Source organism: Ranitomeya variabilis, chromosome 4 (assembly GCF_051348905.1).
Source record: "Ranitomeya variabilis isolate aRanVar5 chromosome 4, aRanVar5.hap1, whole genome shotgun sequence".
NCBI lineage: Eukaryota > Metazoa > Chordata > Amphibia > Anura > Dendrobatidae > Ranitomeya > Ranitomeya variabilis.
Genome location: NC_135235.1, coordinates 533,122,415 through 533,145,254, shown reverse-complemented (window position 1 = coordinate 533,145,254; position 22,840 = coordinate 533,122,415). Strand labels below are relative to the sequence as shown.

General features: G+C 42.1%; 1 protein-coding gene across 1 annotated transcript; it reads left to right on the top strand.

Moving 5' to 3' along the window:
* The first annotated feature begins 3,078 nt into the window (after positions 1-3,078).
* Positions 3,079-5,437, top strand: LOC143768105 (uncharacterized). The gene is made up of 4 exons (XM_077256793.1): positions 3,079-3,454; positions 3,985-4,138; positions 4,230-5,022; positions 5,378-5,437. The coding sequence occupies exons 1-4, from the start codon at positions 3,274-3,276 to the stop codon at positions 5,435-5,437; spliced, it is 1,188 nt and encodes a 395-aa protein (XP_077112908.1). The 5' UTR covers positions 3,079-3,273.
* Positions 5,438-22,840: the final 17,403 nt, after the last annotated feature.

The window sequence follows — 22,840 nt, the reverse complement described above, 5'->3', positions numbered from 1 at the left end:
CACATATGGGGTATCAGCGTACTCATGACAAATTGCACAACAATTTTTGGGGTCCAATTTCTTCTCTTACCCTTGGGAAAATAAAAAATTGGGGGCGAAAAGATCATTTTTGTGAAAAAATATGATTTTTTTTATTTTTACGGCTCTGCATTATAAACTTCTGTGAAGCACTTGTTGGGTCAAAGTGCTCACCACACATCTAGATAAGATCCTTAGGGGGTCTACTTTCCAAAATGGTGTCACTTGTGGGGGATTTCAATGTTTAGGCACATCAGGGGCTCTCCAAATGCAACATGGCGTCCCATCTCAATTCCAGTCAATTTTGCATTGAAAAGTCAAATGGCGCTCCTTTCCTTCCGAGCTCTGCCATGCGCCCAAACAGTGGTTTACCCCCACATATGGGGTATCAGCGTACTCAGGACAAATTGTACAACAAATTTTGGGGTCTATTTTCTCCTGTTACCCTTGGTAAAATAAAACAAATTGGAGCTGAAATAAATTTTGTGTGAAAAAAAGTTAAATGTTCATTTTTATTTAAACATTCCAAAAATTCCTGTGAAACACCTAAAGGGTTAATAAACTTCTTGAAAGTGGTTTTGAGTACCTTGAGGGGTGCAGTTTTTAGAATGGTGTCACACTTGGGTATTTTCTATCATATAGACCCCTCAAAATGACTTCAAATGAGATGTGGTCCCTAAAAAAAAATGGTGTTGTAAAAATGAGAAATTGCTGGTCAACTTTTAACCCTTATAACTCCGTCACAAAAAAAAAATTTTGGTTCCAAAATTGTGCTGATGTAAAGTAGACATGTGGGAAATGTTACTTATTAAGTATTTTGTGTGACATATGTCTGTGATTTAAGGGCATAAAAATTCAAAGTTGGAAAATTGCGAAATTTTCAAAATTTTCGCCAAATATTCGTTTTTTTCACAAATAAACACAAGTTATATCGAAGAAATTTTACCACTATCATGAAGTACAATATGTCACGAGAAAACAATGTCAGAATCGCCAAGATCCGTTGAAGCGTTCCAGAGTTATAACCTCATAAAGGGACAGTGGTCAGAATTGTGAAAATTGGCCCGGTCATTAACGTGCAAACCACCCTTGGGGGTGAAGGGGTTAACCATTAACCTCCCTGCAAGGAGTGAATACCTTGTTTTATTAAACTGTTACATCTTGTTAACCCTTGCTCTGCCTCCTGTTTGTCACTGCATCCCACAACCTGCTTACACCTCCGAATCACGGGTCTCGATGGTTACCATGGTACCCTGAGGTCATGTGATGATCCCAGGGTACGGTGGCCTGTGAGATCCAGCAATAAGCTGAGTCTCACGGGCACAGTCAGTGAGACACTGAATCTCATACACTGCGGTACATGAGTACAGCAGTGTATGAGACAAGTGATCAAAATAAAAATTATACATATAAAACAAACACAAAAAAGTGCACATAAATCACAAAAATCCATTTTGCCACTCAAAACGCGTTTGTGATAAAACAAAAAATACACATAATTGGTTTCACCACGTCTGTAACGATGCACTCTATAAAACTGGTACGATATTTAATCCGTTTGGCAAACTGCATAAAAAAAAAAATGCCAAAAATGTCGCTTTTTCATCATACTGACTCACAAAAAAGTGAATAAAAAGCAATCAAAAAGTCATATGTAAAGAAAATGGTACAATCCAAAACACAAAACCGTCCCGCAAAAAAGAAGCCCTAATATGGTTCATTCTGCAAAAAAAATCAAAAAGTTATAGCTCTCAGAATATGACGATACAAAAACAAATTCATTTTTGTAAAATATTGTTTTTAGTCACTAAAAAGAGCAAAGTATTAAAAAAAAAACTAGTATTGCTGTATTTGTACCGACCCAACGAACAAATCAGTTTGATCACTTTTACCGCATAGTGAATAGCACAAAAAAAAATTAAAACAATAATGGAATTGCTGGGTTTTGTTCATTCTGTGTCTGGCAAATATGAATAAAACGCGATCAAAAAATATTACGTACCCCAAAATGATGCAAAAAAAATCTGCAACTCGTCCTTCCAAAAATAAGTCCTCATGCAGCTCTGCTCACCAAAAAACTAAAAAGTTACAGGTCTCAGAATATGGTGACAAAAAAATATACTTTTTTTTTATATAAAAACATTTTTGCTGTGTGATAGCAGCAAAAACCTAAAAACAACATATAAAGGCAGTGTGATGGCATGGGCATGCATGGCTTCCAGTGGCACTGGGTCACTAGTATTTATTGATGCGACTGAAAACAGAACCATCAAGATGAATTCTGAACTGTACAGGGTTTTACTTTCTGCTCAAATTCAACCAAATGCAGCAAGGTTGATTGAACGTCGCTTCACAGTACAGATGGACAATTACCCAAAACATACAGCAAAAGCAACCCACATTTTTTTCTTTAAGGCAAATGAGTGGAATATTCTGCAATAGCTGATTTAAACCCCACTTAGCAGCATTTCACATACTTAAGTAAAACTTAAGGCAGAATGACCCACAAACAAGCAACAACTGAAGTCAACTGCAGTAAAGGCCTGGCAAAACATCACAAAGGAGGAAACCCGGCGTTTGGAGACATCCTTAGGTCATAGACACTGTCCAAATATTTCTAGACCTAAGTGTATATAGCAATAATGCAGTTTAAATTTCACATGTTCAATGTTTGCATACATTGTGGCACATGTACATGCTGCAAGTTTTGATTAGTTTTTACTGCAGTCACAGCATCTTGCACCCGCTTACACTGGTTTCCTTCTGTAAGGAGGTGCTGGTCAGATTTGTTTTTTAGTAAAAATCTTAGTGTGTGTGCACACAAAGTCTTGTCATCCTTTTTGTAGGGGCTCAGCTGCCTGCGTATTTTCTTCTAAGGCCGGGGTCACACTAGACCGTAATACGGACGAGTGCTATGCGATAAAAATTCGCATAGCACTCGGCCCAATGTTAATCTATGGTTCAGCTCCCATCATCCGATATTTTCTCCACCGTATTTCGGATCCGAGGGAACTCGCAGCAGGCTGCGATTGTCAGCGTATCTCGTCCGAGACTCGCCAATGCAAGTCTATGGGTGCGAGAAAAAATCGGATTACACACGGACCATGCGTGTGCATTGCGAGAAATACGGAAGACTTCTCCAGGTGACAGGAAATTGAATCATCCATCATCAGGAAGCTTTGGCATGCTAATTTATGGCCCACGCTGGATTGCAAAGCAGGAAGCACGCCTCCACGGAGTGTACTGTGTAGCAGCATGGCCAGGCATATAAATGTTGAGATGCTGATTGCTCTGGTCCATGATAGACCAGAGTTATGGGACCAACGCGACGCACATTATGCTGACCGCGCACGAAAAGACGCAGCATGGAGGGCAATCTGTCGCCACATGTTCCCCGATTTTGATGAGCGACCTCAAGAGGTTCAGCAAGAAATTTGTAAGTACCATCCTTTACCCAAAAATGTGCTGTAACATTTTTGTCTTGAGAAAAATAGGCATGAACACATCATATGTGGTGTGTTTAGGAGTGATGTAAATGTTCCAAGCTCTTGGTTGAGGATACAAAAACATTAACAAGACACACCAATATGGTTCCAATATATTAGCTAGAGTCCTTTCAGATCTTACCAAGGGAGTTTTATGTCCCCTTAGGCTCCAGGGCCTGTGTGTGCTTGCAAACCCTGGACCTGTTGTAGTTATGTGCTTGGCCAGCATGGTGGCTCAGTGGATATGAGTCCTGGGTTCAAATTCCACCAAGGACAAAATATGCAAAGAGTTTGGATGTTCTCTCCGTGTTTGCGTGGGTTTCCTCTGGGCACTCCGCTTTCCTCCCACAATCCAAAGACATACTCATCGGGAATTTATATTAATGTTTTTTACAAACTGCCGAATATGTTATCGTTATGTAAAACTAAAGATTCTTTATTATTATTTGGTATTCCACAAACAACTTTTGCTTCTTTGCAGTGAATGATGTCACTAGACGCTGGCGGAGTTGCCGGGATCAATACCGGCGGGAACGTCAAGTTTCTGGGCGGAGTGGTGATGCAGCACCGAAAAAAAGAAAATATCTGTATTTTGATAGGCTGAATTTTCTTGCCCCGGTGATGGAGCTCAGACCGTAAGTGGATGCATGTCCCAAAAACTTATACACATCTTCTAACGTGAATATGTTTATAATTTTTTCCTCTCTAATCATTTGTGAAATACAGCACAGAGTCCAATCTGACAGAAAGAGAGACTGCATCTGACTCGGAGGTGGTGATTGACCCCATTGGTGAAGATTCCGAAATGGCTGGACCATCAGGGCAAGCACCAAGCAGCAACCAACCACAACCAGCAGCAGCGTCTTCTGCCACACAGGAGGCCAATCCAGAGGTTGAGGAAGGAGGCCAGAGCAGCAGTCCAACCTTGGCTCTGGATACATCACCACAGCCTACTACCAGACCAAACCGTGGGCGGCGCAGAAGGGTGGCTTCTAACACTGGCACCAGGAGGCAAGTGGATACAGGGGTGTTGGACTATTTGTCAAGGGCTGCACATGACGATGGGGAGGAAGCGTACTTCCGCAGTCTTGCCCGCTATTTACGGCCCATTCCACGCTCGCTCAGGCTGCGGACCAGAGGTTGTATCCAAATTGTTATTGATGCGGCCACACCCCCAAACAACCCCATTCGTTTGTTCAACTACCTAGAACAGTGGCAAATGTCACCTACAAATGTTCTGGCGGTGCAAGACCTTCCAGAGGAACCCAACCCAACAGTTGCAGCACCCCCCTTGCCACGTATAGCTCCACAACAACAGCCTGCCCAAAACACCCAACAACAACCAAACAGGCCAATTAATGAATATCCATCCACTGCCCAATCTGACCACTTGAACAGACACATGTTTGGAGGCTGGTCCCAACATGTGTCTGCTCAACATGGCCATATTGGGGGGTATGACCAAATGGGTCAATACACTACACAGGACTTTATGCCGTTCTACCCTCAACATCCAGTTGTACCGCACACTCAGGATCGAAACTTGCACCAACACCCTTCATATATATCTGCCATACCACAGGTTGACAGACTGGTTGGTCCACCACCTAGGCCAAGTTCAGCACATGCTGGACACCCGCCATCACCATCGCCACCCCCAACCTACCAGAACCTGTAAGTTCGGTTCCAAAAGTTTCGGGAGGTCATTTATGTTATTTCTTTTTGTTTTTGGCGCCATTGGCCTGTTCTTTGTTCTGGTTGACTCTGGTTATTAGGCCGAAAATTACATATGATGTTAATATGTTTTGGGCAAAGATATATATGCTTTGATCAGTAAAAATGTTGGTCAAAATATAAGTGTTGTGTCTTCTTAGGACTACAAAGATGATGTGGCAACTTCAAAACTTTTTGGGAAAGGAAAAGTAGAAACATAATATACAATTCACACATGAACATTAAGCTATTTATTAACTAACAATATAAAGAAAATTTAAAGCACAACAGCATTGTCTTGCAAATCAGTCGCTCCCTCTGGTGACACAAAATAATTTGTTAACACATCACAAACTTTTAGGCCTGAGGGCTGACGACGAGAAGGAAGAACACGTGGAGTAGGCAATACAGTATTAGCATAATCAATTTCAACAGCAGCAGATGATGGGCAATCATGGTATCTAGTAAAGTTGTGAAGAACAACACATGCTTTGATGACACCATTGACATTGCCTTCACTCAGTTGTATTGCGGACTGAAGTACCCGCCATTTAGCAGTGAGAATGCCAAATGAACACTCTACCAGACGGCGGGCACGTGAAAGGCGCAAATTAAAAATTCTACGCCGGTAGTCCAGGCCTCTCCGTGGATATGGCCTCATGACGTTCCTGGATAATTGAAACGCCTCATCTGCTACCATCATGTAAGGCACCGCATCTAAATTCGCACCTGGTAGGTTACTTGGGGGTGGGAGATCCAAATCATTGGTGCGCAGCCGCCGACCCATTAAGGAAGAACTGAAGACTCTAGAGTCTCCAGTTCTCCCATAGGCCCCAATATCGACAATTATAAACCTGTAGTTGCTGTCGACCAGGGCCAACAGCACTACAGAGAAAAACTGTTTATAATTATAGAATTGGGTCCCTGAGCCCGGCGGCTTATGCACACGGATGTGCTTTCCGTCCAGAGCCCCAATACAGTGCGGAAACTGGCAGGTGTCCTGAAATCCTTGGGCAATCCGTAACCAATCGGACCTTTTCGGCTCAGGCATCACCTCTTGATGGAGTCTTCTCCATATTTCCGTGCATGTATCCTGCACAATTCCAGAAATTGTAGATTTCCCGAGTAAAAACTCGAAATGCAGGGCCGCATATGATAGTCCAGTGGCAAGGAAGCTAAAAGAAACCAGATAATTTGTTTACAATAAAAATTTAAAACATTACAGTGGTCTCTGGGCCAAAACTACAATTAGCTAAATAATATGGCATGATTCCTCAAACATTAAGGACATGCGATGGCTTTGAGGTTAGATTTGCTTAAATAGTCCAACTTTATCATAAATTACGGTATTTTCAGGAGTATCCGACAAATTTTGAACCCCTGAAAATCTTTGAAAAAATCGGGGGTCGTCTTATACGCCGGAAAATACGGGTATGTTGAAGTTTAGGAACCCTTTAAATAGCTACTTTTCACAATGGGTAATAGCATTACACACAAATATTTTTTTAGAAACAGAGGATTGATACATACCGTAAAGTAAGGATAAGGCACTCCTCTGCGGAAATGGATTGTCGCATCCTGGTGTCTTCTTGGTAATCCCCGGTCGCAAAATCTCCAACAAAATATCAAACGTTTGTATCCGCATCCGACAATAGTTGAAGAACTTGTCTGGATTGGTCCTCAGAGCAGCATACAGACGTTTGAAATGTCCTTTCTTGATCCGTTGTTTCATAAGTGGATGTACCCACATCCGTCTCCGCCTCCTCGGATCAACAATTACTGGGTATGGCTCTCCAAAATGATGGGAAAGTACCCAGTTGTAAAGCACACGCTCTGTGGTGTTAAAAGTCAGTAGATCCGACATGTTGCTCATCAAGCAGAAGTGCACCAACACAAGCAGGGACTCTGCTGCCTTGATTGGTGGCTGCCACCTGTTTTATGGCCCTTAAATAATGTTCTGGGTGATGATTTAAATTTTTCCAGGTGGCAAAACCGTTATATGTCCATTTTGCAAGCTTGCGAGAAAATCTCGGCATACGGATGCCATACGGATGTCACACGGATCATTTGATGCGAGGAAATCGCATCCTCGCACTGCACACGGATCACTGTTTTTGAAACATTTGTGCGATTCTCGGCCGTGAAAAACGGACCGTTTTTTTATACGTTAAGTGTGTCCCCGGCCTAAGGGCTCATTTCCACTTGCGAGGAAAACGGACGAGTGCAATCTGATAAAAAATTGGATTGCACTCGGACCAATGTTATTCAATAGGTGTCTTTTCATTTGCGATTTTTTTCTCAGCCGAAATCAGACTGAGAATTTGCTGCGAGTCTCGGACGAGACTCGCCAATGCAAGTCAATGGGTGCGAGAAAAAAAACGCATGGAATACGGACTATCCGTATTCCATCCGTTTTTTACGGATACCTTACCATTCTGTGGCATAGAACACTGTAAATAGTCCTGTAAATTACTGTCTAAAAATAGTTGCAGAGAAAAAAAACGGATTGCATACGGATGTGATACGGATGTAAAACGGACGGAATACGGATGGTGCGATTAAAAATCGAACGAAAATCGCATGACACTCGCATGGCAATCGCATGTTTTACATCCGTCTTTTCGGTCCGTAAATCGGACCGATTTTTTACTCTCATGTGAAAAGATTTACACTATAACTAGCCCAAAGAATGAACATGCTACTTCTTTTAACCACTGCATGGTTTCGAAATCGTGAAGAGGTCAAAAACTGAACTTGTACACAGCAATATTGTTTTTTTTTTGTGGTAGATTTGTGGTGCTTTTTCAGGCAGATTCCAGACAGAATCCATCTGAAAAAGATTTTGTGTGCATATACCTTAGACCTATGGCTAAAACCTCACCATTTACTGAGAAATTTCTCCACCTATGACCTCCTTCAGACGTCAGTTTTTCTCATGTCGACAGATTATTTTGATGAGACTCTGATCAGAGTTTGATCCGAGTGTGGTCTGAGTGTCATTAGTTTTTCTCATACTTGGAGAAAAAAAAGTTTCCCCAATGTCCTCCGAGTGCAGTCTGATTTTTTCACGAACCCATACACTTGTCTCCGCCATTTTGAAAAATCATGGACATGTGAATAGCCCCGCAGACTATCACAGGTACAAGTGCTATCTGTGAAAACAACGGATAGCACTCGTACATGAAAATTGAACATCTAAATGAGGCCTAAGGTTAGGTTCACACAAGAGTATAAAAAAATTGTTCAGAATTTCATCCAAAAAAGTGGGATATTTTTTTTGTTACTTGTCATCCATTTGCTGTCTGTATGCAATCCACTTTTTACAGCAGGAGCTATTCATCATTTACAGCACTATTTACAGTTTCCCATGTTACAGAACTGTAATGTAGCCATAAAAATCAGATGGTATATTTTAGATTCCGATTTTTTTTCCCATAGACTTGAGTGGGTGAGTCTCATCCAATTTGCGGAATAAACTAGTGCATGCTGCGAATTTTTTCACAGGCAGATGTGATCAGTGAAAAAAATCGTTCATCTGCACTACCCCATTAAATAACATTGGTCTGAGTGGTGTCTATTTTTTTCCACAGACACCACTCGGAATAAAAATAAGATGATGGAGTCCTCACAAGGAGGACTTCGTGCCAAACTTCCAAACCAAGTCCTAGTTTAGAGTCCCTAATTTTACATTTACATCGACCTACGAATCCAACGCTTCTCCCAAGCTTTGGTTCTTCATGTAGACCAGTTCTCAGGACTTCATTCTTGAGGTGTATAGTAGGCAGTGGGGTAGATTGGATTCTAACCTCCTTGATGCAAGGTTAAAATAAAATTATGCATGCATGGACCAACACCCAATCCTGCAACTCTCTGATCTTACAGTGCCATGCCGAGGTGTATGTTTTTAATGGATTGTATTTGATTTTTGTAAGCACAGTGGTTTTGGTTTCCTCTTTTTGCACACATTTTTTGGGAAACTGAAAGGGGTTTTAAATTAATCTAATAAACACTAACTTTTAATTTGCATTATTTCTCATATTATATTAATAATGCAGGAATTATAAATTCAGATAAACTTTTCCTTTTTCAGCCACAGCTAAAATGACCATGAACACCCTCTTACATTTCAACCCGTGAAAAGATGTTTCTGAATTCAATGTTGATGAATTCAAAGGGATTCTTTGTTGAGGCGTTCAGAAGAAGTGGTAAATCCCATACTGGAAACAATGAGTTCAAGAGCAGTCTTGATTGAACAATTGTAGTGGTTAAAAAAAAAAACACTCTTCACTTTGATTCTACGAGTGCTCTTAGGAGCCAAGTGCAAGCCTTTGTTGAAGACTACTTAAAGATATCACTAGACTCCAGAGTCATGGATATCTTAATCTGATTCTGATACCACTATGGAAAAGTCCTATCAGAGTTTTACAGTAGATGAAAGGAATGGAAGACTTATATCAAAGCAGGTCCCAAGAAACATCCAGGATATAATTAGGAAATGTGCTAGGAGGATTGCCCTCTATGAACTACTTTACTGTAGCTGCTTCTTCTTTGCCAGGTTTTGGTGGCACAAATCTTTTACCTTCTGAATGATTTTAAAAGATTGTTCCTTAAGGGGATAGGCAAGGTAATCCAAAGTATAAAATACAGCATATAGACAGAAAAGATTCCTTAAGAGAGAGAGAAATGACTCATACTAAATTTATTAAGCCATCCTAGGAGGGTGAAGTTAACAAATGACTGCCGCATATCTCTAGTTCTCACACAGGATATTTGTATTATGCCAAAAAAATTCACTCACAAATAGAAATACCTTGCTTGAAAATCCAATAAATATCTTCAGACTGATGGTATTGGAGGCCAATCCAAAGTGATTGAATCACCAATTCTACCGATAAATAGGAGCGGAAACTCCTTAAGGATTGGTTTGGCTAAATACGCAGGTTGACTCAATGGACATGGTGCGGTTGTAAGATACCTCTGGTATCACACTATTATTTCTCAAAACTAATAGTAGACAGCTACCTGTTCAGTTTGTTATCACTACATTGGATTTTGGGCATCTGTCTCTTAATGCTCATGAAGATTTGTTTATCAGTAGATTTTATTCACTTTAAGGGGTTCTCCACTACATTTGACACTCCCTTTTTAAATGCTGTATTCCTCCAGCTTTTTCAGCAATGTCAGTTTTCGTTTTGCCAGTGTATATATGACATAGTTATGCCATGTGAGCGCTGCAGCCAATACCATGTGCATGCCAGCAATATGTTGGCGATATATGAGCAGCATGGAAAAAAAATCCAAAAAGTAATGACTGCTTCAAGAACTGTTTCTTAGAGCATTCTGGTAGCTCCGGACCATCCATGTCAACCATTTGCTTGTATCTTGCAATTCTACATTTTCAATGCAGTGGCTGTTTTAAGTTCAGATGATATTACCTTTGACAAAACAGACCATCACCAAGGGTTAAAATGACTGGATCAGTGGTTATCACCACAGGTTATCAATGAGACAACTCCTTAACTTCTGAAGATAGAACACTCTCAAGAGTGAAGAATAAAGGCAACTCACTAAGTAAATCTATAAAACATCTACAAATGGTCGTAAAATAAATTATAAGTTCTAAGAAAGTGGGTGTTTTTTTTTCCCATGTGAATCTTGTGCCCTTGAGTGTATGTTTGATTTTATCATTCAGGTCTATAAAGTTATGCAATATTGTGTATTCTTCCGTTTAAAAAACTTTTGATCCAGAAAGACACTTTGGCCATTAGACATAAACACAAATGCCCACATTTTTTTAATAAGTTTATTGTCAGCTTTTGGAATAAAGGTAATGACGTCAGCAATTTGTGAGCAAAAATTTGGGACTTTTCATAGCACACACCAGGTTGAGTGCTAAGTGCATGGTTTTCTGGGAGAGGGCAAAGAGCAGATTTATTGATTTTTTTCATTCAGAAAATGGCTTAAATGTTGGCACAATCGCACAACTAATTATAGCAATCAGTGTCGGACAGGGGTGCCAAGGGCCCACCAGAAACATCAACTCCAGGGCCCCAATCTTCAGCTACTTGCAAATATAACTTTATCCTCATTCAAAAATGTCTATAGGAATAAACTGGATAGTGTCACGGTTCCACCCCTCAGTGTGTCTGGGATGCAGTTATTGACAGCTCGGCCATCCAATCTGGTATAGGAGTATGTCGCTTCTGCATTCTCTCCCTCATCCACGCCTCCGCCGCTTTCAGTAGACGGTGGCCTGGAGTATGAGGTTCAGAGGGTTGTGGATTCTCAGAGGGTCTGTAATTCCCTCCAGTACCTCATCCACTGAAGGGGATACGGACCAGAAGAGAGATCCTGGGTCCCTTCTCGAGATGTAAAGGTGGATCAGTTAGTCAGAGCCTTCCATCTAAGATTTCCTGGTAAGCCTGGGGGTCCGGTGGCTTCCCTAGAAGTGGTACTGTCATGGTTCAACCCCTCAGTGTGTCTGGAATGCAGTTACTGACAGCTCGGCCGTCCAATCTGATACAGGGACTTGCTGAAGCTGTCAGTACTTTGATTGACAGCTTGGCCATCCAATCTGGTACAGGGGCATGCTGAGCTGTCAGTGTGTCGATTGACAGCTTGACTATCCGATTTGAGACTGGGAGGCATCGGCTGTCTCCAGGTGTTCATTATTTCAGGTAATTGCCATGCTTCTTAACTGAGCTGTATCTCCCAGAAATCTGCCAGACGTACATTCAGCTTGTGAGGTTTGTACTTTCCTGTGCCTTGAGTTCTGTATGCTTGATCTGTTGCCTTATCTTGGACTTTGTTCTGACCATCCCCTGTTTAACCCCCTTCAGCTCTGATCCATTATCCTCCTGGTACTCTGACCTCGGAACCTTACCTGACAGTGCTTTTGTCTCTTACTTCTGTTTATGACGTACCCTCCTGGCTTCTGACTTTCGACTCCTTGACCACTCTGACTCATGCAGGTCAGGACTGGCCATCTGGCAATTCTGGCAAATGCCAGAAGGGCCTGTCTGGTCATGGGCTGCCTTGTCTGCTACGTTGCTAACAGAATCGGTGTTCTCAATATACCCATACTGTTAACAGTTGTGATGGAGCACACAGTTACTGACTACATCACTTACCCAAGCAGGCCACTGGTATCATTAGAAATATTGGTCTTGTAGAAAATCTCCCTTTGCTCCATCCAGGGGAGTATATTAGTAATATATCCCCATCTGGTTCATGGGGACAGGGACAACATGGGCCTGTGTGATTTCAAATGCCAGGACTAAAATTCAGCCCCAGTCCGTACCTGTACTCATGGCTTGGCCGTGAGAAGTGATTAGCGTCACAGATAGATTGTTAAATGAATAAGATGCGGCCTTTGTCTGTATATAGTGAATCAAGTGTACTGTGTCAAGTACAGCTCATATAAGAGGGTGGTGGCCCACTCCTACACAGGGGCCCAAAAGAGGATTCTCCTGTTCTCCTGTGGGCCAGTCCGAGCTTGATAGTAAGCATTGATTTTATGACATTAGGACTGTCCAAAATGCAACAAAGTTTTTTTGGGACAAAATTGGAACAATTCATTATTATTATTTTTTTTAGACTGGTGTAAGGAACGCCAATTATAGTAAATGTAAGGAACAGTGTTGTTCATAGCAACTCATCAGATTCCAGGTTTGTTTGTTTTTCCAGAGGCTTTAAAATTATTTATTTATGTAGCATATATAAGAAACACTGACATTTTCTGAATAGGTTTTATGTACTATACTATGGATTTTATTGCACTAAATATTTTTGGTACTGTAATGGCATCCAGGTGGCCATATACTTAATCTTAGGGCACAGTCAAACTTCTGTATAAATCAGATGAGATCGGAACGCAGTGCAAGGACTGGCTGGCGGCTCTCCCAACCAGAGAATGACAATTGTATAGAAATGAATGAAGCTGTCATGCTTTGGTTGGAAGAGCCGGCGGCCAGTACGTGCACTATGTTCCGATTTCAGTCCGATTTATATGGCTATATGACTGCGCTCTTATTTTAAAATGAGTTTCTGATGCTGCATATTTTCAGCATCTTACAGTCCCAGCGAAGTGAATGGGATTCATAGAAATCTCATGCCCACTGTGCTTTTTTTATGCTGTGTAAAATGACCTGCGGTGCGTGTTTGAATTACGCAATATGTAACTTTCTCTTGAATGAGTTTTATGTGCGGAATTTCCCCATAGAACTGCATTAGATTCAGAAAATATGCAGGTAAAAAACAAATATGCTTTTTTAGCGCATTTCTTCTGCGGAATTTCCGTTGACAGATTCTCTTTAAATAGACAAAAAAAAAGCAGATGAAGACTAGACATGAGCGAATATGTTCGGCTCTCTTCTTATTCGGCAAGCTATAGCGCTTATCAAAGAAGCTGCAGCGGGAACCCAGATACCTGGAGCTCTCCGATAATCTGGTGTCCGACCCCGCAGCTGCATGTGTCGCAGCTGTGTGACAGTCACTACACATGCATGGAGAGCCTGTGTGTTGTGACTGTCACACAGCCGCGACACATGCAGCTGCGGAGCCAAACAGCTGATTATCGGGAGCGATCCAGGTATACGGGTTCCCGCTACAGCTTCTTCAATAAGCGCTATAGCTTGCCGAATAAGGAGGGAGCTGAACATATTCGCTCATGTCTAATGAAGACCATTTTCTGCAAACCATCAGCACAGAATAGAAAAAAGATCAAATGCAACAAATGCCAAACAGAAAGTACCGGATGTTTTTACATCAATATTGTGTTCCGTATGTCTGTTTTTCATATCTGTATTGCATTCATAGGCCCATTTTGTACATCCATATGGTGTCCTGTTTACAATATGAAAACTAATAAAGGTCAAATACAATTTCTATATTTATGATTGTAATGAATTTGTGAAAAATGCATGATATACAGATGGTAACCTATATGTGACCTATATTTTTGTGCACCCAATTGACTTATAATGAGCGAGTCTGATGTGATTATGATGGGCGAGTCTGAGGATATGGATCAAAGTAGTCCATGCTGCGATTTTTACATTTAAACCATCGGTCTGCGTGTAAAAATGTTCATGTGTACTACCACATTGACTTGCTGTCCGTATGCTATCAGTTTTGCATATAGACAGCACATGGACAATTAATATGCTTGTCTGAACAAGTCCTATAAATCAGATGATACCTTGACTTAGGCAGTTCACACTACTGAAATTGCCTTTTAACGGAAAAGTTATGATTTTGGACACATTATGGGTCTGTCCATTAGCTATTATGCCTAATCGAAATAACTGAAAAATTAACCAGTCAGCAATTGTTATACACGATATGTCAATGACCAAAAAAGATTTATAAATTATTCAATCTTGTAATTCTTTCATGAGCTTCAATATCACCTCCATAGAAGAAACCCATATTCTTGTGAGGATGTGGATTGTCTTACCCTGAAGACATCCGCCGTATGCATATGTGTAATGTGAACAGTGTTATGCGTTTGAGTAGCAAAATCAGAGAAAAGATAACGCAGCACTCACCAGCACCCAGGTCAGATGTCTTCTTTATTACGACATGAAAAGTTACAGCTTCACGGCACGGGGGAGTGACGAGGTGAGGAGCATGTGAGGCGGGACGACGGCCGTTTCACGCTGATAAGTAGCGCTTCTACGGGTCATGATGGACCCGTAGAAGCGCTACTTATCAGCGTGAAACGGCCGTCGTCCCGCCTCACATGCTCCTCACCTCGTCACTCCCCCGTGCCGTGAAGCTGTAACTTTTCATGTCGTAATAAAGAAGACATCTGACCTGGGTGCTGGTGAGTGCTGCGTTATCTTTTCTCTGATTTTGCTACTCAAGATTGTGTGTTTTTTCTAACGCTAGCACCTCCGCTGTAAGACGTCTGTGATTTTCCTGTGCCTTATACACCCTTCGTATCCTCTGCTGGGGAGTTGTGCCACTTTCTTTTTTCTTCGGACTTGGCAGTGTTATGCGTTTTATGCATTTAATGGGTATGTGTATAATCCCTATGTAATGTACTATGGTAATGTGTAGAATAGCAGGGGAAAATGCCAAAATCGCGTGGCAGTGTACAAAGGTAAGTGTTTTATAGATAAAAGGAAGCATTGAGTATTAGCAAAATACTGTAGAAATGGAAAATAGGAATAGTTAATATTAGGTGCAGGCCCACAGATGGGAGGGGAATAGTGTCAGGGCTGCCACTAGAAATTTCGGGGCCGCATAATGGCAAAATTTTCAGGGCCCCCTTGAGACTCCGCCCAGGCTCCACCCCAGCCCCACCTCCACCCCTCGAACTGTCCACAGTCCCACCTCTCTCTCTTGGAAAAACTCCACTTCTCACCTATCACACATTAACAGTTCCCATCACCAGATCACACATATAGCCAGCAGCTTTTGTTTTGGCCAAAAGATTTTTTAAGCCACCACCATAACACGGTAGACACTTTTGGCCGGGCCCTACTCTGCTGTAACCTACTAAATATTTGTTAAAATATGCAATACAATTTAGGTATATTTTTAATTAGTTTTCAATTTTTAAAATGACCAATAATATCACATACAAGGAACAAACACCACCGCACCATGACCAGACCACATATGACCACCACAAAGTGACCGAATAATATCACATACAAGGAACAAATACCACCGCACCATGACCAGACCACATATTACCACCACATAGTGACCAAATAATAGCACATACAAGGAACAAATACCACCACACCATGTCCAGACCACATATTACCACCACATAGTGACTGAATACAATACTGATCAGTAATAAAAAAAACCCACAATACTAATATTACCATCAGTGCCATTATACACAGGAGATGTGTACTTACTATGCAGTGTCTGTGTACAGGTTATACAGTGATCACCGGTGACATTATACACAGGACCTCTGTATATAGTATACAGTGTATAGTGTCAGTGTATAGGTAACACACTGACTCACCAGTGATGTCTCTAGGTGAAGTCCTTCATCTTTCATCCAGCACAGACCGCCATCACTTCATCCAGCCAGGACTTGTCTCTGCAGGAAATAAAACAGTTATCTCGAGCTCCGCTTGCAGAACACATTACTTAATTTTTTCCAACTTCTACATTACAGCACATGAAGAAAAAAAGGCGACATATTGTCACTCTACACAGTAACAGTTATCTCGAGCTCCGCTTGCAGAACACATTACTTAATTTTTCCATTTTTCCATCGAGTCCCATGATCCTGCACGATCTGTCTCCAACCCTGCTCCATCTGTCTCCAATCATGCCCCCATGTCTTTCATTCTGCACCATGTCTCCAATCATACCGTGTATCTCCATTCTGCCCCGTGTCTCCATTCTGCCCCCTATGGCTCCAATAATGCCCCCATGTCTCCAGTCATGCCCCCTGTGTATCCATTCTGCCCCATCTGTCTCCAGTCATGCCCTGTATCTCCATTCTGCCCTGGTGTCCAGCATTAACATAGTAACATAGTTAGTAAGGCCGAAAAAATACATTTGTCCATCCAGTTCAGCCTATATTCCATCATAATAAATCCCCAGATCTACGTCCTTCTTCAGAACCTAATAATTGTATGATACAATATTGTTCTGCTCCAGGAAGACATCCAGGCCTCTCTTGAACCCCTCGACTGAGTTCGCCATCACCACCTCCTCAGGCAAGCAATTCCAGATTCTCACTGCCCTAACAGTAAAGAATCCTCTTCTATGTTGGTGGACAGCATTCTGTCCCTGTGTCCAGCATTCTGCCCGTGTCTCATAGTCTGCCCCTCGTGTCCAGCATTCTGCCCCTGTGTCCAGCATTCTTCCCCCGTGTCTCAGTCTGCCCCTCGTGTCCAGCATTCTGCCCCTTGTGTCCAGCATTCTGCCCCTCGTGTCCAGCATTCTTCCCCTGTGTCCAGCATTCTGCCCCTGTGTCCAGCATTCTGCCCCTGTGTCCAGCATTGTGACCGTGTCTCACAGTCTGCCCGTGTCCAGCATTCTGCCCCCGTGTCTCACATTCTGCCCCTCGTGTCCAGCATTCTGCCCCCGTGTCCAGCATTCTGCCCCGGTGTCCAGCATTCTGCTCCTGTGTCCAGCATCTCTACCCCAGCATGTCCAGCATTCTGCCCCTGTGTCCAGCATCTCTGCCCCCAGTGTGTCCAGCATTCTGCCCCGGGGCCCCTTGGATCGCCACTCTCAAAAAAAAAAAACCATGAGTTCTTACCTGGCCGTGCTTCTGCGGCGGGCGAAGCTCACTTCCTCCACACGGGTGAAGCACTCACTCGCCAGCGGCTGACAATGACGTCAGGCGCCGGCGACATGCGCACTGCGGCTCAAGTCAGACTCCGACTGGCTGGCGGCTGTTAACTATTGACGTGCGGGCGCGGGTCCGCACATCAATAGCGTGCCGCAGCGCCTGTAGGGGGGGCCCGGTGAGCAGATGAGACGGGGCCCGATGCGGGCCCCATACCCCAGTCATGGCTGTAATGCCCTGATGGTGGCCCTGAATAGTGTTACTAAAAGGAAAGGGACTTCCTGGTTATGTGCGGTTAGCAGTAGTGGAAGGTTTAGGTCGGGGTCACACTAAACGTATGGAAAATTGGTCCGAGTCTCCCTGCCGAGAGTCGCACGAGTGTTCTACGTATGGTCCTCCATGTGTAATGCGTTTGCAATGCGATTTTCTCAAACCTATGTATGCATGTGACATCTGTATGATACGTGTATGGCTTTACATTTCTTACTGATTTTCCCCATTAAAATAATTGGACAATGGGCTGAAATTAGGTAAATGTGTGCGTATTTGTCACAAACTACACAGATGGTCCGTGTGGCGTCCGGGTTCTTCTTGCACCCATAGGCTTGCATTGGCGAGACTCGGACGATATATGTGTACAGTCGCAGCATGCTGCGATTTTACATGCACGTCGAATATGCCTGAGAAAATAAACGGTGATGTGAGCTGCCCCATAAATTAACACTGGTCCGAGTGCTATGCGATGTTTTCTCACATAGCATTAGTCCGTATTCTACTGTAGAGTGACACTGGCCTTACGCAAGTTCTTCGTGGAGTTTCAGTGCAGTGTGCTGCTAGGGCCAACATAGGCCTATCACTCAGGGCAGTGGATTGCCATATACAGTTGTGCTCAAAAGTTTACATACCCTGGGGTATGTGAACTTTTGATCAGGGTCATTTGGATGTTTTGGGTTGTCATTATGATTTAAAAAGAGAAACCACAGTAGCTTAACAATAAATGGCTTCACCCAACCACTAACCATGAGTGGAGAAAAAGTTTTGGTGTTATCATTCATATTCTCTGAAAAAAGGCCAAGAAAGCAAAAATTCTGCCCGGGTATGCAAACTTTTGAGCACAACTGTAACTCCTCCATGCGGATCCATTGCACATGACATGACAGCGTGCCACAGAAATCTGCCATGTGTGCTGCCACCAGAACTATAGTGCATTCTACTTTACGTTATTGCAACTCAGTCCCCAAATTGTTCTAATATTTCAAACACCGTTAGCTTCACAAAAATTCCCAGAGAAATAATGTCCAGCCACATTAGATGTTATAACCATTTCAGGTTAGTTTTTCACATGGTTTCCAAGAAGCTAAAAAAAACATTCACACATTAATTATTTACACCTGTAGGTGCGAAACTGACCACTTCTGTTGCACTTTATGATAAGAGACAAGAAACAACCACTCAGAAGTGATAGGTCTAATGAAAAATGTGTAAAATGCAAAGGTCTATAACAAAAATGTTATACGCCATGCAGTATTGTTTCTCCTTGTGAAGAGTGACATACCTGCTCTGGCATGCCAATGTAAGGAGACTTGCTCGCCACGCAATGCTCCTCTGGGAAATTAAATAAGCAAAGGGTCAATAGTGACTTGTAGAATTGCTGCTTCCAACAAGTGGCGCTACAGAGTTCTAGTCCGCTTTCTCTCTGAAGAGACCATTTGCATACTTCATGCAAGAATAAGCACCATGTATCAGTAATATGGAGAATAAAGGCACATGTCCCAATAATTACATGGGCATTAAACCTTTATAGAAGAAACAGAAACCTACATGCAAGTAATGCTCAAAGTGGTCAATCATTCTCTTTAACGTGTAATGTATATGGGATGACCCAAAATTCAAACCCCAAGTAAAGCTGTCCAAACACGCTGTTTTCAGCTGGACCATTTGACCATTTATTGTCTACAGAGGCCTTCCAAGGCCTCCCTCACTTGATTTCAGCGCCAATAAGGATCAGTTATTCTAAATTTAAAGGCCCAATCTATTTTTTTCTTTCTTGTACTTCTCTCCCCATACAAAGCACATGCATGTTCTGCCAAGCCGCCAAGCATGTGTATGGGCAGGTGGCAGAGATAATAGTCAAAGAAGTATACAACCTACAGACTATTGTCAGATGTCCTGTGCACAGGTCCTAGTCTAATGAACAGGACAGGCACATGCGTCCCGCCAAATATGTTTAGATGTGACATTGTCACTGCTGCTCATCTCCTGATGTGGAAATGATTGGTGCTGGACAACCCCTGTATGCCGAATTGACAGGAATACCTTAACTAGTTTCCCATTAGAGAGTAATAGGAGAAGGTCCCACCCTACCCAGAGTCTGATCCAAAGTAATGTATGAAGGAAAAATAGGAATATAAAATATCTCTACAAACACACATTGGATACGTGTCTACATTGTTGTATGAACATAAACCAAACATGAAAATTAAACACTAAATAAAAGACATACTAAAAAGGGTTACTGCAGTATCCGCACCCTCCTTGATAATGTTCTGTTTCACAGCAATCCAAACAATGACAGACAAAATAAGTTCTTTTATAAAATCTCCTAGTGGGAGTCCCTGACTGTTCCACAAAGCAAGTTTGGGAAAAGTAGAGTGACTACTGGAATATGTCACCAGGTTTTTGCTACCCCATCTGAGAGCTGTATGATAGAGACAGAGACCCTCATCTCTCGCTGGGCTTCTTGCTGTAATTTTGATAATGTCACTGTTCATATCCTGCAGATCCACCAGTTCTCTGAATGCTGAGCTCTGTATAACCCCATCGACACCACTGATTGACAGCTCTCTGTGTACACTGTGTATAGAAAGAAAGCTGCCAATCACTGGTGGGAAAGCTCATGAATACAGAGGACGGGCAGCAGGTTTACTAGTCCTCTAGTGGTAATCTCCTGGTGATACATCAGTGATTAACAAAATTATAGCAAGCAGCCAAATAAGTGACACATTCGTGGGATCAGGGTCCTTGCCCCCACACTATGCTGCTCTCAGATTTGGTGGCAATAAATGATTTTATTTTAAAGAGCTGGAAAAGCTAATGACATTCATCTCATGACCTTACTTTAGGAAAGGTTAGATTTATGGGGGTCTGACATCCGGTACCCCCACCGATTCATCAATATTATAACCTTAACCACTTAATGACTTAGCAAATTTTGACCTTAATGACCTAGCCAAATTTTAGAACTCTGACCACTGTCAATTTATCAGGTAATAACTCTGGAAGATTTTTTTTTTGTCCTGACATATTGTACTTCATGATGGCGTTAAAATGTTTTTGATATGACTTGCGTTTATTTATGAAAGAAAAGGAAATTTGGCAAACATTTTGAAAATTTAGCAATTTTCAAACTTAATTTTTATGCCCTTAAATTACATGAGCACAATTTTGGAAACATCATTTTTTTTGCTAGTACGTTATAAGGGTTAAAAGTTAACCAGCAATTTCTCATTTTTATGACAAAATTTGCAAAACTTTTTTTTAGGGACCACCTCACATTTGAAGTCACTTTGACGGGTCTATGATAGAAAATACCCAAAAGTGACACCAATCTAAAAACTGCTCAAGGTGCTCAAAACCACAGACAAGAAGTTTATTAATCCTTCAGGTTCTTCACAGGAATTAAAAAAAAAAAAAAATGAAGTAAATTGCATTTAACTTTTTTTTTCACAAAAAAAATAATTCAGATCCAATTTTTGTTTTTTCACAAGGGTAACAGGAAAAATGGGCCCCAGAATTTGTTGTGTAATTTCTCCTGAGTACGCCGATACCCTATATACAGTATGTGGGGGAAAGCCACTGCTTGGGTGCACGGCAGAGCTCGGAAGGGAGCACCGTTTGACTTTTTGAATGCAAAATTGGCTGGAATCAAGAGCGGATGACATGTCGCGTTTGGAGAGCCCCTGATGTGCTTAAATAGTGATCATTTTGAAACCACAGGTACGACACAGAATTTGATAACATTAGGTCATCATATTGAATATGTCATCATTAGTGTTGAGCACAAGTGCTCGCTACTCCAGTTTGCATCGGGTGCTTTTGATCACTGTGATAGGGTCTATCACAGTGATCAAAAGGAACCAATAAGAAAAAGGAAAATTCCCTATTGTTGTTGGGTACCAGCCGGCAGATCTCGGCAGGCACACTGTGAATGCCCCCAATTTTTTTCTTGGAATATGATGCGGAAGGCCGGGGGACAGATCAGGGGGTCCGGGGATGAAGGAGGTATTGGGGGGGAAATCAGAGGACGCCATTTCTCCCTTTTATATGTTAGATCGTATCAGAGGAGAGAGAAATGAATTGTAAATCTGACCTTTTTTGTGATCCCTGTTATTTGGTGATTAAAGGCGATCACGTGACAGGGGACCGTACAACCTGACCCTGATCATGTTCTCCGGGGTCTTAGCTACCCCAGGTAGCTAAGACCGTGGAGATTTTCCATCACTGGGGGGATTTTACCCTCATTTCTAAGCGCCGTTAAAAAGCAGCACTGAGGAATAAGTAGCCTTAACTGCCGCCATTAAAAGGCGTATTGGCGGTCGTTATTGGGGTTAAAGCAGCTTGCTGCAGCAGAAACCTTCCCTACTGCTTTGCCTGCAGTGGTGACTAGGAAGTTAAGTCTCGCCATATGCTTTTTTCGTTCCAAAGAAGCACCATTTCCTTCGCGATATCTACATATTTCTACCAGCTTGTTAGTTTATGGAGCTGCAAACTACGACATATCTTAGTTATTTTAAGGCCTCCTTCCAGGGCCGGACTGGGACTAAAATTCAGCCCTGGCATTTGAAGTTACACAGGCCCACTTGTCACATGGTGACTGTATAATATCTTTGTACACTTGTAGGCAGGGCCGGTTTTAGGCAAAGTGGGGCCCTAGGCAAAGTTTAAAATGGGTCCCCAAATGCTAACATATTGCACATCACACAGAAGCCTTTCTGTTGTATTTACGTGCGCTGAGTTCAGGCCGCTAAACGAGTTTGATCGACAATACTGAAGTTGTTCAACGCTTGTTTCCCGGCCTCTTTCCACCAGCTGAGGAATAATGATGAGACAGAACGATCACTAATAGATCACCATACAGTATCATGTTTTCAGCAGCACATCTACAGTTTACACTGGCAATGTGCTGCTGACAACAAGGCTTTTTGTTCCAGCAAAAACAATCCGAATATGCAGCATTTTACTTTAGTAAAATACACCCCATAGTCCTCCATATATTATAATGTGCTCCATAGTCCTCCATATAGTATAATACACTCCCTATAGTCCTCCATATATTAAAATACACTGCTCA